Source organism: Tyto alba, unplaced genomic scaffold (assembly GCF_018691265.1).
Source record: "Tyto alba isolate M040663 unplaced genomic scaffold, T.alba_DEE_v4.0 Super-Scaffold_12, whole genome shotgun sequence".
NCBI lineage: Eukaryota > Metazoa > Chordata > Aves > Strigiformes > Tytonidae > Tyto > Tyto alba.
The window spans coordinates 968,592-986,058 of NW_024881274.1; the positions used below are offsets into that span (position 1 = coordinate 968,592).

The 17,467-nt window shown below is 50.7% G+C and overlaps 1 protein-coding gene and 1 pseudogene across 1 annotated transcript; both read right to left on the minus strand.

The window, feature by feature from the left end:
* Positions 1-4,559: 4,559 nt before the first annotated feature.
* LOC122152820 (feather keratin Cos1-2) lies at positions 4,560-4,914 on the minus strand. Its single transcript, XM_042787154.1, has one exon. It carries the CDS (start codon positions 4,897-4,899, stop codon positions 4,582-4,584), a length of 318 nt encoding a protein of 105 aa, XP_042643088.1. The 5' UTR covers positions 4,900-4,914; the 3' UTR covers positions 4,560-4,581.
* Positions 4,915-12,305: 7,391 nt separating this feature from the next.
* LOC122152812 lies at positions 12,306-13,381 on the minus strand (annotated as a pseudogene).
* Positions 13,382-17,467: the final 4,086 nt, after the last annotated feature.

A 17,467-nucleotide genomic window follows, 5' to 3' on the forward strand; every position in this document is an offset into this window, starting at 1 on the left:
GAGGCTCTTGAGGCGACTCGTGAGGAAGCGAGAAAGGCTTTTTTCAAAATCCCAAACCTACAAAAGCCGCAAAAAGCCTTTACCACGATTACCCAGGAATCTCGAGACCCTTATATGCAGTTTATTGATAGACTGAAACAGGCTTTGGAGCTCCAGGTAGATAACAGGGCAGCATGGGAAATCCTATTGTTAAAACTAGACGTTGAAAATGCTAATGCCGATTGTAAAAAGTTATTGAAATATCTCCCGAATCCGAATCCTACATTGGTTGAGATGATAGAGGCTTGTAATAATTGGTACTGTGGATCATAAATTTGAGGCCATGGCTGCTGCTTTCACAGACATGCGCAGCCTGACAGGGCCAGGGAACTGTTATGGTTGTGGCAAACCCGGTCATCTGAAAAGGAATTGCTTAGCTGCCAATACTGGTGCTAAGCCCCAGGCTCCTGGAATTTGTCCCAGGTGCAGAAAAGGGCATCATTACGCCAATCAATGTCGATCTAAGTATGATTTCCAGGGACAACCGATACAGGGAAACCGATCGCGGAGCGCAGGGCAGCGATGCGCGCAGACACAAATGCTGCAGCCAACGTTCCAACCCCCACGGAGGGAAGCAGAAGTGCCTCAAGTCTTCACCCAGCAACAGCAGGCAGCGCCAGATTGGACCTGGCAACCTTTCACACAGTAACGTTACTCAATTCCTTGGTTCACTTATTGTCAACAAATGTCTCGGGACCCTTACCCCCTAAAACACAAGCGCTATGGTTAGGAAGATCATCTACAACATTGTCAGGACTTTTTGTGCTACCAGGGGTCATTGACTCTGACAGCACTGATGAATTTAAGATTATGGCATGGACTCCATTCCCTCCCTGCACAGTACCGAAAGGTAGCCGTATAGCACAATTAATATTGATTCCCACAGGAACGGACTCCTCAGTTCTTAATCAGCCTCAGCAATGGCGGGGAGGTTTTGGATCTACTAGGAACCCACAAATCCTATGGGTACAGTCTATCTCTCAGAAACGACCTATATGTCAATGTACCCTTACTCGTGGGGGACAGCAAGTAGTGCTAAATGGGATTATTGATACCGGGGCAGATGTTACGGTAATATCTCAGGCTAAATGGCCCCCACAGTGGCCTTTGGCCAACGTTTTTCATACATTGGCAGGAATCGGGGAAACTGGCAGCAGTTATCAAAGTCTGGAACTAATCCAAATTCAAGGTCCAGAGGGGCATATAGCCTCCGTTAAGCCTTATGTGTTACCTGTTCCCATGATTCTATGGGGGAGAGATGTGCTGTCTCAGTGGGGTCTGTCCATCCATACCCATTTTTAGGTGGGGCCATTGAAGTGCACGACACCCTAAAACTGATGTGGAAAACTGACACCCCTATTTGGGTAGATCAATGGCCCCTGTCACTGGAAAAACTTCACGCCCTCAAAGAATTAGTTACAGAACAATTAATGAAAGGGCATATTGTGCCTTCTACTAGCCCTTGGAATTCACCTGTTTTTGTCATTAAGAAACAAACTGGCAAGTGGCGCTTGCTCCATGACCTTAGGAAAATTAATGACGCCATGGAGGACATGGGAGCCCTCCAACCAGGACTTCCGTCCCCCACTATGATTCCTCAAAATTGGCATTTGACTGTTATTGATCTCAAAGACTGGTTTTTTTTAATATCCCATTGCATCCAGATGATGCTACTAAATTTGCTTTTTCAGTTCCAAGCGTCAATATGAAAGCTCCGTTACAAAGATATCTGTGGGCTGTGCTGCCACAAGGAATGAAGAATAGCCCCACGATATGCCAGTGGTATGTAGCTAAAGTACTTAGCCCAGTTAGGACTGTAATGTCTAGTGTCTTGCTGTACCATTACATGGATGATATCCTAGTGGCCGCACAGCATCATGAGGTCATGGAGGAAGCTGTAGCCCTTGTCACGGCTGCTGTTAACTCAGCAGGCCTCTGTATTGCACAGGAGAAAATTCAAACAACACCGCCATGGAAGTACTTAGGTTGGCGCATAAGGGCTCAGTCTATAGTTCCCCAGCCCTTACAGATACAGACACACATAAAAAACTTGCATGATGTGCAGAAATTACTGGGAACAATCAATTGGGTCTGACCGCTGTTGGGAATTTCTAACGCAGACTTAAGTCCTTTATTTGAGCTGCTAAAAGGGAGCACTGATTTGTGTGCCCCCCGCAGCCTTGGCCCAGAGGCTATTGACTCTTTGCAGAAAGTTGCCACAGCAATTGCTCACAGGCAAGTGCACCGCTGGGCTCCTGAGTTATCCTTTTATCTGATAATTTTAAACCCTGCTGGACAGCCTCATGCGCTAATATTTCAATGGGATCCTCAGGAGTCAGACCCACTGTTGATCATTGAATGTTTTTTTTTGCCAAATCAGTCTACAAAAACTATTCTAACACAACACGAGATGTTTGCCTCTTTGATAATTAGAGCAAGACAGCGCTTATTGACACTGTCAGGAGTAGATTTTGCCTGTATCTGCTTACCTGTGACAAATATACATTTGCAATGGCTTTATCAACAGTCTGATGCTTTTGGTATGGCTTTGGCAGACTATATGGGTCAACTTACATCCACCTTCACATAAGCTGCTTAATGCTGACTTTCATCTGATATCCAAGCCAAAAAGGAGTGATCAGCCATTACAAGCCCTCACTGTGTTCACGGACGGATCTGGGAAGTCACATGAATCAGTCATCTTATGGTGGGACAATCAACGGGAGCGATGGGACTCAAACATAGAGACCGTTCCTGGTTCTCCTCAGATAGTGGAACTAACTGCGGTTGTTCGAGCTTTTCGAAGGTGGTCCGTACTGCTTAACATAATTACTGACTCAGCTTATGTTGCAGGAATTGTTGAACGAGCTGAAGCATCTGTACTACGTGATGTCTTGCATTCTGACCTATTTGTTTTATTGCAGGAACTTATCTTTCTTTTAGATTCACACCCTCACCCCTATTTTGTCATGCATGTCAGAGCGCATACTGTTTTACCTGGCTTTATTGCAGAAGGGAATCGACGAGCTGATATGCTGACATTACCAGTGCAAGTATTACCAGATCGTGTAGCACAGGCTAAACTCAGCCATTCTTTTTTTTCACCAGAATGCTGGAGGTCTCAAACGACAGTTTGGGCTTACCTCACAACAAGCAGCTAATATTATTGCTGTGTGCCCCGACTGTCAAAGACACTCTTTTCCATCGGTAGCGGGAGGAGTTAATCCCAGAGGATTGCAGAGTCTGCAACTTCGGCAAACAGATGTTACGCATTTTTCAGAATTTGGTCGTTTAAAATGTATCCATTCTTCTATTGATACCTTTTCTGATGCTTTGTTTGCTTCTTGCCACACAGGAGAGAAGACACGTGATGTTCGGAAACATTTGATGCGTGCCTTTTCTACCTTAGGTATACCCTCTCAAATAAAAACAGACAATGGCCCTGCATATATCTCAGCTGCAACAAAAACCTTTTTGGACTCCTGAGGCATGACCCACATTACTGGCATCCCTCACTCCCCTACAGGTCAATCCCTGATTGAACGCTCTCATCAATCTTTGAAACGATTATTACAACAACAAAAAGGGGGAGTAGGGACTGCCACCCATGAGGAACATCTACAGAAAGCTTTGTATGTTTTTAACTTTTTGAATTGTTCTTTGTTAGACAGCAACCCTCCGATAGTCCGACATTTTAATACAAATGCTTCACTTGAGGCGCGAGTCAAGGCCCCAGTGTTGGTTCGTGATCCTGAAACAGGTAAAATCATGGGACCGTATCCCCTTATCACATGGGGCAGAGGTAATGCTTGTGTCTCCACAGAGAAAGGTCCTCGATGGATCCCAGCAAAGAGTGTACGACCTTTTCGTGAATCCCTACCACAATCATCTGGTGAGAATTCCGATCATCCTTCAGACCAGCCCTTCGAGCAGCAAATTGGTGAACCTCCCGAGGAGGGACAAGACAACGGGGACTGAACACTGCAAGCAAGGAGTGTAAAGAAACACCAGTTGCGAAAATCGCTTGTGCTTTATGTAAAACCTGTGAACACTGAGTCTTATGTGGGAATGAGGAAGTGTCCTCTTTTGTGCCCAAATGCATCCTCTCCAAAAAGCCCCTTTTTGTTCCTGAGCAGACTGGAAGAGTTGCCCCAGAAGGAAGGAGGACTCGGAGGCGCGGGCTTGGATGCAGCACAACTTTAATGAGTCTGAAGAAGAAAAGAGGTGGCTCCCAGGGAGCACCAGGGCCAGCCATTAAGATGCAGTGGAGCTCTGGCAGGGTGTCCATCTGCCTGTCTTGCAGAGGGAGGGAGGCCAACAGGTCCCCGCTAGGCTGGCGTTAGGAGACAGTGACGGCAAAGGAATGAGAGAGAGAAGAGAGTGCAAGAAGGAAAAGTAAATGTAAAGCAAGCTTGCAGCCAGCGCAGGCTGGCCACTCCCTGCCACCCTCTGCAGGAGAAGCCAGGTCCAAAGCTCTATCTTCTGTCCAGCACCATGTTCTAAGGTCTCAGAGGGTCGTGCCCAAGGACGCTGCCAGTAGCTTTAGCAGGGGGGGCACCTTCTGCCGCAGTAGCGGCTGGTGATGCAGGAGAGGTCAAAGCCCCCCGAGTTGATGGGGACTCCCTCACAGCTGAGGATGCTGCCAACAGCGGCGGAGGTGGAGGAGCCCACAACGGTGTTCTGTGGGAAGGAGCTGAGGATGGGGCCGGGCAGAGTCACCACCACGGGGGAGGGCTGGATGGCGACGGTGGAGCTCTGGCACTGCCTGACACAGGGCTCATTGCAGCTGTTGGCCAGCGGGGTCGGGCCGCAGGGCTGGCAGCAGGGCACGCAGGGCTGGCACGGGCTGCAGCAGGACATGTCTTAGGGGCCGGAGGTGCACCTGGGGGAGAGGGCAGCGGGGAACAGAAAATGGAGGCATGTGAGAAGCAGCAACGCACCCAACCACAGTGGAGCCGAGGCAACCCCGAGCCCAGTAGTACAGCTGCCCAGCTCAAAGCCCTGGAGCCGCCTCCACTCAGTCCCAGGCTCTCTCTACAGAAGAACTTCTCCCCCCTTCCCTCTCCCATGAGAAGCAGCTCCCAGCTCTGGCCTAGGACAACCCGTGTCACCTGAGACATACACGGAGGAAAGACCTGATCTTGAAGGAGGAGCAGAAGAGGCTTCACACTCACCTGGTTCCCAAGGAGAAGGAGGTGAGAGAAGTGGATGAGAGAGGAGAGAGCTGGGCTGTCTTTTATAGTCGTCCTGCACCGCCTTGTGCCCAGAGGCACCCTCTGTGGAAGTAATAATTTTCTTACAAGCTCATGCCAAATGCAAACCATCCCAGCTAATGGCATGGGCTGTGTCCTGGCTTCCTGCACTGCTGCCTTTTCATTTCCTGGCTTCTGTCACGTGCTTTCCCATATGAAGGCTTCTGTAAGTGCCGAGATGAGAGGCCCAAGGTTTTCCGGGGCAGAAATACATCGGTGCAGGCGGAAGACTCAACTCAAGTGCTGGTGGCATCCCGTGCAGGCCGGTGCTGTGCACCTGGGTCATCTTGTGGGCTTGTTTGTGCCAAAGTTGGTAGGAAACGGACACCGCTCTTGTGCTCTTTGTCCGAGTGTGCCCAAGGACTCGCATGAGAGAGGACACACCACATGCCTTCTGTCTTGCTGCCCCCATCCCTCTCTGATGGTCGCTCACTGTTGCACGCAGGCCGGCTTCTGCTGGGAGGCTTTGACCCTGTTGCAACACTAGCAGTGTTCGGAGGACAAGTTTGCTGGGCTCATTTGGCTCCTCTCCTCTTGGTGCAGTCACTGCAGGTCCTCAGGCAAGACCAGGAGCACGTTTGGGGCCCGGTCCTTTCCCAGGGTGCTTGAGTACGGTTCTGCCGAGGTGGTCCCCAGTGTCTCCTCAACAGAGTCCCCAGCTGCTGATGGTTTCCCGCACATGCTTTGTTGTTTGTGCTTGACTGTATGCTGGCCTGAGGTGAGCACAGAGATTTTGGCAAGATTCCATGCAGGTGTGCATGGGCAACCGTGTGTCCTTCTGTGCTTGTGTGACCCTCATGAGAGCGTGTGCAAGGGGACTCTTGCTCGGTGTATTCACGAGCTGCACAGAGTAGCGGGTTCCCTTTGATATAAGTACGGTGGCTGGACTGGAAGTTACAGCCGCATGGTGGTAGCTTCGACCTGGCAGAGAGGTGCCTGGAAAACAAGCAGTGAAATGCAGTCTCTGCCTCCTGCGCCCTCCATTTCTTGCTTTGTGTGCCTGGAGAAAAGGGCAAGCAAGACTTCCCACCTCGTGCAGGCCGTTACCACCGAGTGGATGCCCTTGTGATGCAGTGTTGCTGGTGACTGGGATGGGATACGGGCTTCCCACCTACATGCCAATGGCCAACGCACGTCTGCAGCTCGTCAGCCAGGCAGGAGTCGGGACCTCGCACCAAATTTGCATTGGATTATAGGGACGCGTGTACAGACATTGCTCTGCTGTGAGGTGTAGGATAGTTGGACCGACCCAACTCAGCTAGTGTAGCTGAGGGCTGGCCCTTTGTCTGGCTTGCTGAGAACACATCGGTTGACATCCCGAGAGTGCCACACGGTGAGGCGCATAAGAATGCTCTGACATGGTGGGAATTTTCCCGCTAAGGGTCTACATTCCAGTCACTTCTGATATGCTCCTCAGAGCTGCTGAAGAACTTGGCACCTGCTCTTTGAGCTTGCCCAGGAAGGAATTGCCACCCCCGTGCTCTACAAACTAGGCCCTTCTCCCCTTTTTTTTGGGCTCATTTTTACTTTTGAGCTCTTCCTCTTCTCTTCCCCAGGCACTTCCCGGGCACTCCCTCTTGTCCTTCTCCTGACCTTTCTTGGACTGCAGCCCCTCTGGTGGCACTCCACCTCCCATTCCTGTTCCTCCAAATTGCTCTTGCAGTGAGCCGGATGTGAATCCACCACAATGCCCTCCAGCCTCTCCACCTCCCCTGTCAGGAAGGGGAGGTAATTTGGATCCAGTGTGTCCAAAACATCCTGTCCAATTTCCTATGTGCGAGGAAGAAGTTTTTCCTCAAAAATACCCAACCATCTCTCTGAATGCCTGTTCTCCATGTGGTGGCATGTTGCTAATGTGGCATTTGATTGTGCTTCTGGGATTAGGTGGAGGAACTGCGCAATCATCTGTGAATGTTGTTGAGCACTAGCTGTATATTTTTGTAAGCTGCCTAGGAGAAACACGGTTGTTAGTCCGGCTCTTCTCTTGCGCCTCTGCTGGAGACTTGTAGCAGGAAAATGGTGCTCGCTCTGGGATGATCAGATGGATTAGACTGCAAGGCTAAATTGCCTGGGAAAACCTGGTTGCTGATGTGCTGGAGGTGGGGGCTGCCACTGCTGGGATGTGAGTGCCCTGACTCGGGCTATGCCAATCCTGAACTGCTGCCTGCTGACACCCCCTTGCATGTGTCAAAGATGATCGAAGGGCTGGAGTACCTGTCCCATGAGGAAAGACTGTTGGAGTTAAGTCTTTCCTCCCTAGAGAACAAAAGGCTCAGGGGGACCTCAGCACAGTAGTCCGCTATTGAAAGAGCTGCTGCAAAGAGGACGGAGGCTCTCTGATCACAGGAAGCCACTTGGAGCTGGCAAGGGGCAAGGAGAGATCTCCAGCAGCCAGGGACTGCAGTGCTGTGAAGACCCTGGCCTGCGTGTGAGCAGCAGTGGTGGCGTGAGCAGAGCTGAGAGCACTTGGAGAGTCAGGTGAGCTGAGTGTGGGCAGAGTGTGGCTAAACCACCATTTCTACTGCCACAGTGGTCTGATTTTCCCTTTCGCTCAAGGGTTAGACATCCTCCTTGAGAGGGCATTTGACAACTCCTTCTCAGCTAGAGATGTCCTCACATACATTAGCAAGAATTACAAAATGCTTAAAGCTCTTCTAGTAGCCGTGGTCATCTTCCTAGGCGTTCTTGGACCAGCCTTATCCCCTCTCTATGGAGCAATGCCTCACTGCTGTACTCCCACAAATGCAGAGACCTGTAGCTTTCTGGGACAAGCAGACTCCCCACCGCCTCCAATTGCTGATTCTGGGACATCAGAATTGATGCTGTGCAGACTAAGCCCCCTCCATTTTGACATAGCATACATGTGTACAGTATCTTGTAATCCCATAAGAGAGGAAGTTCTGCTCCATCCACACACCGTGGGTCATTTTTTACACATCCCAAAACCATAATTAATAGCACACAGGTGGTGTAAACTGTCCTTATAATGTATAGCATTGTCCTGGTTTGGGCTGGAATAGAGTTAATGTTTCTTTTAGGTAACTAGAGTAGTGCTGTGTTTTGGATTCAGCATTGGGTGTGGTATGAGAAGAATGCTGATAGCACACTGATGTTTTCAGCTGCTGCTGAGATTTCAAGGGACTCTTCAACTCCCCATGTCCCCGCCCAGTGTGCAAGTGCACAGAGAAGCAGGGAGGGAGCACAGCCAGAGCACCAGACCCAAATTGGCCAATGAAATATTCCATATCATGTAACGTCATGCTCACTATATAGAGGAGGGGGTGATCGGCAAGCGGGGGGGGGAGACTCTCGCTTCCGGGACTGCGATTGCGGGATCTTGGTATTTTGGGATTGCTGGCTGGGAACAGGCTGGGTATTTGTCAGTGGGTGGTGAGCAATTGCATTGGGCGTTGCCCATTTATATTTTCTGTTGCTGTCATTGTTTTCATTTTGTTACCATTATTAAACTGTTTCAACCTCAACCTGTGAGTCTCCCTTTACCCCTCCAATTCCCTCCCCTTTTGCCAGGTGGTAGGGAGGGTGGGTGAGCGGCTGCGGGGTGCTTGGCTGCTGACCAGGCTCCAACCGCGACAAGCACGAACGTAACCTTTTCTCATTTCCAACATTGAATTGTGAATTGAAGGCTGTAAAATCTACTAAGTCATGAGCTATTTTCTGTGGGAAATATTTTGAGACCACCCCCTCCTACCCATGAAGATGTATGGTGGAGCAGACACTGATGTATGGCCTGTGTTGCACATGGTTGACCAAGGTGTGTGTGCCTGAAGAAGGCCGGGGTCTTATGGGAAAGGTTATACCCCTCTGTTTTATTTCAGTGCTGAAAGGATTTCAGCATGCTGGGGTGTCCCAGACTGGAGCAGCTCGGCAAGGACTGCAGCCTGTGTGAGGGATTCCAGCTGGAGCATGGTGGTGACCCACGATGGAGCAGTGTAAGGAAACGCTGCAGTGGGAGGGACTCATGCTGGAAAAAGTTTGAGTAGGACTGTCTCCTGTGAGAGGGGAATCACGATGGAGCAGGGGGAACAAGTTCCAGAATGTCTGCCCCCTTGAATATGGAAGAAGCAGCAACACTGACTGCACACCAAATTCCCAGCCCCTGCGCAGCTGGGGGGAGGAGGTAGAGAAATCGGGATCAGAGCTGAGCCTGGGAAGAAGGGAGGTGCGGGGGGAAGGTGTTCTCAAGATGTGGCAATGCTTCTCAGTGTCCTTCTCCGTTAAATATTACTACTGTCTTTAATAAAAATATGTTCTTTTCTTTCTACCCCTAATGAGTCTGCTTTTCGCTCGTGACCAGAATGGGTGATCTGCCCCTCCAGGTCCTATCGTGAATCCCAATCCTGGCCCATTTTGCCCTTGTTATTTCTGAAAGAGAAGTGGGAGTGAGTGGTTGAATGGTGTTTGGCTGCCGACCAGGCTCAAACCACGACATCCTCTCACATTTTCTCCAAGATACTGCTCTCCATCGTGTTAATCCACCATCTTTCTTTGCCAAAAGATCTGCAATAACTTCAAGGAACTTACAAAATGACTCCAGAAGGTGCCTTCCCCATGCCTCCCAGCCTGAAATGTCAGAGCTGCTGAGCACTAAGGCAGCCTCACCAGTGTGCTGAGGTGCCTGATCAGAGGGCTCAAGGCAGCAGATGCATGGTGGGCTCACGGGCCCTGCGGCCAAGTGTGCCCTCCTGGGGAATATCACCAAGTTCTTGTGCTGGGCTGGCCCCAGCTAGCAGTCCATCACCCACACATCTGCTCATTAGTTCCCCCTGCCTCAGAGTGGTGGGGGAGAAAATAGGACGAACAAGAGCAGAACACTTGCGGGTCACTATGAAGACAGGGAAATCACTCAGCTGCTACTGTTGCAGTCAAAACAGACTTCCCTTGAGGACTTTAATTTTAAAAATTGAAATGCTGATTTGGGTGTTGGGAAACAAAGATGACAAACTTTTAACACACTTAGGAAAAGACATTTCATAAGCCATAACACCTTCTTCCTTTTGTACTCTCTCTCTTCCTTGTGATTCTCTACTGCTTCTCTTGCCTTCTTACTTGTTTCCATTGCTGTAACATGCGTCCTGCATGGGACACAGTTCTTTTAGAAAAGTCCTTGGCCAAGTGAAGGGTATCTGTGGGATGCCCTACAGGTGACTCTCTGATGGGGGTTAGGGGTGTGCACTCTGCGAGACACCGCGGCCCTGACAAACTGTGTAATGAACTGCTGGGGCTGCACAGGACACTGTATGGGCAGGACAGAAGAACAGAGGACTTGCCCTAGCAATCGTTGCCCTTGGATGCGTGCCATGCCCCCTCCTTCTGGAGACGGGTTGGCACGGTGAGGAAAAGGTGGCTCTGTGCTCTAGCCAAGATAATTTCTCCTAACCATGTCAGCCTGGTTGCCCTGAAGACAAAGCGACAGGGTTGAGTCCTTCACTTGTCAACATGGTACATTAATTTCATGTTGTCAGAGATGAACTCATTGCTCCAGAAGGATGCTCAGCTTACTGGGTGTCTCACTGTACTTTAGCTCCCCTGGGCAAAGACATTGGCAGTGTTCTCTCCTCTTCCGAATCACACTTGATGACCTCTCCAACCACGGTCTACATTATTGAGGCAAAAGGGATTGCTTAGTCTGGAGAAAAGGAGGCTCAGGGGAGACCTTGTTGCTCTCTACAGCTACCTGAAAGGAGGTTGTAGCAGGTGGGTGTTGGTCTCTTTTCCCAAGTAGAAGTGATGAGAAGAACCAGCCTCAAGCTGTGCCGGGGGAGGTTTAGATTGGATATTAGGAAAGATCTCTTCCCTGAAAAGGTGTATTGCAGTCAAGACTAACATATTTTTCAGAGAAAATGGGATACAGCATGGCTAATAGCCTTTTCCTTTCTTAGACTCGATCACTGAGTGAGGCCTATACTGCAGGCAGGGACTGGCAAAGACTGCAGTGCTGGGAAGGGCCTGCATGTGAAGAGCAGTGGTGGTGTGAGCAGGGCTTGGGCTGCCCCTGCCTCAGAGGACTTGCGGAGCAAGGGAAGATGAGTGCAGGCAGGGGCATCCCCAGCGTTTGTGCTGTAACTGGGTTGGTACCTGTCATGTACCACCGTTTCCTGGGGTCATAAGCGATGCTTGAGCCATGGGGCTGCCCGTAGGGGTCACACACACAGTGAAGAGGGACTGGAGAAACGTGGATACTGGCAACTGACCCTGGTGCTTGAGAAGCAGGTTTCGTTAGGAGGTGATGAAGCCTTGGTCCCTGGGCAAAACAAGAATGTGCCCAGTGAGAATTAGGAAGGTGGTGTCTAAGCCCAGAGATGTGGCCAGAAGGAGCATGAGTGGAACCTCCCATAGTTCACGGGGTGCTCTGTGTATGGGCCATAATTCTGAGCTCAGAAATGCCTACAGGAGTTCCTTTTCTGCAGCCAAGAGACCACAGACACCCGAGGAATGCCAGGATTTAGAGTATTACCCGGGGCTGAATGCCAAGGTCTAAAAAGAAGTTTTCAAGTATCACTGAAAAGCGTACCTAAATCTTGGCATTAATACTGAAGCCACGAGTTGATTGCACAGGGAAGATGGACACCTGAAAAAAGCCATGGGATTCCTTTGGGGGTGTTTCATTTATGGGGAGTGGGGAGTCCATTGCACAGCCTGAGCATGGCTGATCCCAGTACTAACTTGTGAATTACCTCAGCCCTGTCTTGACAGCAGCTGGTCCCTTCCAGGCACTGAAGGACTGTATGAGGTACCGGTCTCACCTGCCTGTGCCCATGTCCTCTGCCCATGGAACCCAGATCACGTAATGGAGGGAAAGGGAAGGGGGAGATGAGTTTATGTGCCTGTTCCCAGGTCTGATTTTCTCTGCATCCCCACTCCTGCCACCCTTTGGAGACATGTTGTCACTCAAGGCCATTGGCTATGGAGTAGCTATGGTTGTCTTCCTCAACTCCATGGAAAAGGGGACTGAAAGCGTCGCCTCAGAATGAAGGAGAACTCGGAGGCCCAGGATTGGATGCAGCACAACTTTAATGAGTCTAAAGAAAGAAACGAGGTGTCTCAACGGCAAACCCAGGAACAGCCAAAACGGTGTGTTGGAACTTCTGCGGAATGTCTCTCTGCCTGTCCTACAAAAGGAGGGAGGCCAATAGGTCCCCACTAGGCAGGCGTTGGGAGACAGGGACAGCAAAGGAGAGAGAGAGAGAAGAGAGTGCAAGAAGGAAACAATGTCCTAAAGCTCTTAATGCAAGGCCATTGGCTCTCTATTCCAGCAGCATGTTCTAAGGTCTCAGAGGGTTGTGCCCAAGGACGCTGCCAGCAGCTTTAGCAGGGGGGGCACCTTCTGCCGCAGTAGCGGCTGGTGATGCAGGAGAGGTCAAAGCCCCCTGAGTTGATGGGGACTCCCTCACAGCTGAGGATGCTGCCAACGGCGGCGGAGGTGGAGGAGCCCACAACGGTGTTCTGTGGGAAGGAGCTGAGGATGGGGCCGGGCAGGGTCACCACCACGGGGGAGGGCTCGATGACGACGGTGGAGCTCTGGCACTGCCTGACACAGGGCTCATTGCAGCTGTTGGCCAGCGGGGTCGGGCCGCAGGGCTGGCAGCAGGGCACGCAGGGCTGGCACGGGCTGCAGCAGGACATGTCTCGGGGCCGGAGATGCACCTGGGGGAGAGGGCAGCAGGTGAGCAGAAAGCAGAGGCACGTGAGAAGCAGCAACGCACCCAACCACAGTGGAGCTGAGGCACCCCCGAGCCCAGCATACGCTGCCCAGCTCAAAGCCCCGGAGCCACCTCCACTCAGTCCCAGGCTCTCTCTGCAGAAGAACTTCTCCCCCCTTCCCTCTCCCATGAGAAGCAGCTCCCAGCTCTGGCCTAGGACAGCCCGTGTCACCTGAGACATACACTGAGGAAAGACCTGATCTTGAAGGAGGAGCAGAAGAGGCTTCACACTCACCTGGTTCCCAAGGAGAAGGAGGTGAGAGAAGTGGATGAGAGAGGAGAGAGCTGGGCTGTCTTTTATAGTCGTCCTGCACCGCCTTGTGCCCAGAGGCACCCTCTGTGGAAGTAATAATTTTCTGACAAGTTCATGCCAAATGCAAACCATCCCAGCTAATGGCATGGGCTGTGTCCTGGCTTCCTAAACTGCTGCCTTTTCATTTCCTGGCTTCTGTCACGCGCTTTCCCATATGAAGGCTTCTGTAAGTGCCGGGATGAGAGGCCCAAGGTTTTCCGGGGCAGAAATACGTCAGCGCAGGCGGAAGACTCAACTCAAGTGCTGGTGGCATCCCATGCAGGCCGGTGCTGTGCACCTGCGTCATCCTGTGGGCTTGTTTGTGGCAAAGTTGTCAGGAAATGGGTACCGCTCTTGTGCTCCTTGTCTGAGTGTGCCCAAGGACCCCTATGAGAGAAGACACGCAAAATGCTTTTTGTCCTCATGCTCCCATCCCTCTTTTAAGGTCTATCACTGTTGCACACAGGTGGGCTTCTGCTGGAAGGCTTTGACACTATTGCAACACTAACAGTACTCTGAGGACAAATTTGCTGCACTCGTGCCCACCAGGAGCATGAGTGGGACCCACTCTCTTCTCAGGGTACTTGAGTCATGTTCTGCCAGTGTGGTCCCCAGCGTCTCCCCAACAGGGTCTGCAGCTGCCGGTGGTTTCCTGGTTTTATGTGAGTGTCCAAAGTTTTGCATGGATCCATGCAGGCATGTGTGAGCACATGTGTCTCCCTCTGTACTTGTGTGACCCTCATGGTGAGGGCATGTGCAGGTCATACCCTGGTAACTCTCCCCTGTTGTGTCCATGAGCACCGCAGAGTAGCAGGTTGCCCATGCCAGGGGGAGTCCATCTGCAACTGGAGAGCAGTGCCTTCGATCTGGCAGAGGTGCCCAGAGAACTGAAGCGCATTCTCTGCCTCCTGTGCCTCCCAGTTCTTGCTCTACATAGATGGAGGAAGGCCAAGAAAGCCTGCCCGCTTACACAGGCTATTGTCCCTGAATCAATGCCCTTATGATGTAGTGTTGCTGGTGACTGGGACGGGGCACAGGCTTCTCATGTTCCTGACAATGCCAGATGCACTTCTGCATGTCTTCAGCCCCGTGCAGAGCGAGGCAGTGGATGAGACCTTGCACCAAAAAGATATTGGTCCAAAGGCACTGGGCTCCAGGTGTTTCTTGGCGTTGAGATATAGGACAGACCCTGGGTGCCACAGGGTGACTCAAACAGCATTGTGTAAATCTTCTTTGCTGTTCATGCACGAGGACTTCTGTAGCCCCCATAAAATCACAGAGTTTGATGGCCTGTTAAGTAATCCCACTGTCTTTATGTTCACCTGTGACCTTTTTCACCTTACTTTCTCCTCCCATCCTGTTGAGGAGGGAGAGGGAGTGAGCAAGCAGCTGTCTGGGTGTCTGGAAGTCATGCAAAGTCTCTTCAAACTTCTTTGATGTTCAAGCACAAGGACTTCTGCAGCCCCCATAAAATCACAAATTCTGATGGCCAATGCATGTCCCCCTGTGCTGCTTAATGTTGGAGGAAAGAGAAGAGCTTAAGTTGGAGGAAATAGAGGGAGTTATGAAAGAAGTTGTGTATGTGAAGAAGCTTTGGAGGTGGAGTGAAGGTATTTTGGAATCAGTCCAGTCTTCATTAAGGAACAGATGTAACTTTGGAAAATCGTATAATTTGTTGCATTTAAAGAGTTGGAATAAATCTTCCAAAAATACAGCCACCTAAGGTCCTTGGTAGATTCTTTTGGCAGTGAAATGGATTGAATTAATTATTGTGATTTCCTTAGTGTTATTATCATCATATCTTAACTGCTGTATTTCATGATCTCCCTAGGCCCCTTTGAACCCTCAGGGCACTTTCCCAAAGGAATCTGCCTCGTAGTTTCCTGAGGGGCAAAAACCTGCTCTTATGGAGTGCTTCTCTATTTTTCATTGGTAATAGGTTAAAGGAAATTTCCCCAAGTCTAGCCTGTTTTTCCTGTGTTGGTAACTGTTAAGTTATCCCCCTGTCTTTACATCGACCCATTATCTTTTTCAACTTATGTCCTGGGTTGAGTGAGTGGTGGAGTATTTTTGGTGGCAGGAGAGGGGGCTATGTGGGAGGTCCCCTGTGAGAAGCTTCTCGAAGATCTCCCAGCTCCAAGCCAACTCCAATTCTGTTTGGAAACCTGAGCCAATCATCTGAGCCTCTACGATAACATATTTAAGAAGGGACGTGGTGATGTGCCATAAGTCTTGTGAGGAGCTGCAGCAGCTGCGTGAACACCAAGGTCAGTGGAGGAACGGAGGAAGAAAGGAGGGGGGAGGTGTGCTGGAGCAGAGACCCCCCTGTATCCTGTGGTGAGACGACAGGGCGGCCCTGCCTGCCACCCGTGAAGTTCTACGGTAGAGCAGACACTGATTTATGGCCCGTGGCTTCTGCCTGGAATAATCAAGGTGCTGTGCCAAAAGAAGGACGGGGTCTTGTGGGAAAAGTTAGACCCCGCTTCTGTAATTCAGCACTGGGAGGATTGTAGCATGCGGGGGTGTCCCACGCCGGAGCAGCTCGGGAAGGGCTGCAGCCATGGGAGAGGATCCAGTCGGAGAAAGTTAGTGACCCACGATGGAGCAGTGTGGGGAACGCTGCAGCCCATGGAGGAACTCATGTTGGAGAAAGTTTGTGGAGGACCGTCTGCTGTGAGAGAGGGACCACGATGTAGCAGGGGGAAGAAGTTCCAGAAACTCCCATCACCGAAGATAAAGGAAGTGGCAGCACTGACTGCAACCCACATTCCCTGCCCCTGCGCTGCTGGGGGAGGTGGTAGAGATACCGGGAGCAGAACTGAGCCCAGGGAAAAAGGGAGGGGCGGGGGAAGGTGTTCTCAAGATGTGACAATGCTTCTCACTGTCCTACTCTGTTACGTGTTGTGTCTGTATTAAATGTATGTACTATTTTTTCTTCCCCTAACGAGTCTGCCTTTTGCTTGTGACCATAAAGGGGGGATTTTTTCCATATTCCAATTCTGTCTTGAACCCCAAGTCTGGCTTTCTGTCCCTTCTCATTGCCAGAAGAGAAGGGAGAGAGAAAGCTGCTGTGTGGTGGTTGGCTGCCGACCAAGCCCAAACCACGACACCTTACTTTCTCCTCCCATCCTGTTGAGGAGGGAGAAGGAGTGAGCAAGCAGCTGGGTGAGTGTCTGGAAGTCAGGCAAAGTCTCTCGTTTTTGCAAAGCTATGGTAATCAGGAGCGCCATGAGTGTTTGTCATGTACATGCTTTTTTCCTGCTTTCTATCTGCGCCATCAGGAGCAGTCTCCTTCTCCCACTACTTTTCCCTCTGAGGATGGTGGGCAACGATGTCAAATGGCTTTTGTGCTTGTGTACCTGGTGTGGTGGATGCACTCGATGCCCCATCACCAAACTAGCAGGAGGTTGGTACAGGCTCCAAAGGAGGTCAAGGCCTGAGCTGTGGCCAGGCCTCGTAATTTCCTGCGGGGAAAAAATCTGCTCTTATGGAGTGTAGGGCTGCAACTTTGCCTTCTGTTTTGCAGAGCTACGACACACTCCAGACATGAGAGTTGTCCCAGCTTTTCCAAAATGCCAATACAATCATAGGTCTGCAAGTGTGCACAGAAGTTTTAAGTTGTCCTGCTTCTGTTCTGGCTCAGGCTCTTGTCTTACAGATGTCTGGGGTCAAGCTGGAAAGGCAAGTCAGTGAGTGTACTGGTTTTGCCTGGGATAGAGTTAAGTTCTTCCTAGTAGTCTGTATGGGGCTGTGTTTTGATTTGTGCTGAAAATAGTGTTGATAATATAGGGATATTTTAGTTGTTGCTGATCAGTGCTTACCCGGCATCATGGCCTTTTCTGCTCCTTAGACTGCCCGCCAGCAAGTAGGCCAAGAGTGCAGAAGAAACTGGGAAGGGTCAGAGCTGGGACAGCTGTCCCCAGCTGACCAAAGGGATATTCCATACCATATTGACGTCAGACTCTGCAATAAAACTGGGGGATGAAGTTGGTGGGGCTGCCGTTGCTTGCAGACTGGCTGAGCATCAGTCAGTTGGTGGTGAGTAATTGATTTCTTTTGCATCACTTGTTTTTGCTGGCTTCATTTTCCTTTCTGAGAAGAGGTCACATTTGTGTTTGTCGCGGTTGGAGCCTGGTCAGCAGCCAAGCACCCCGCAGCCGCTC

Coding starts and splice junctions, on each gene's coding strand:
- LOC122152820 (XM_042787154.1), bottom strand. CDS start 4,899: ATGTCCTGCTGCAGCCCGTGCCAGCCCTGCGTGCCCTGCTGCCAGCCC.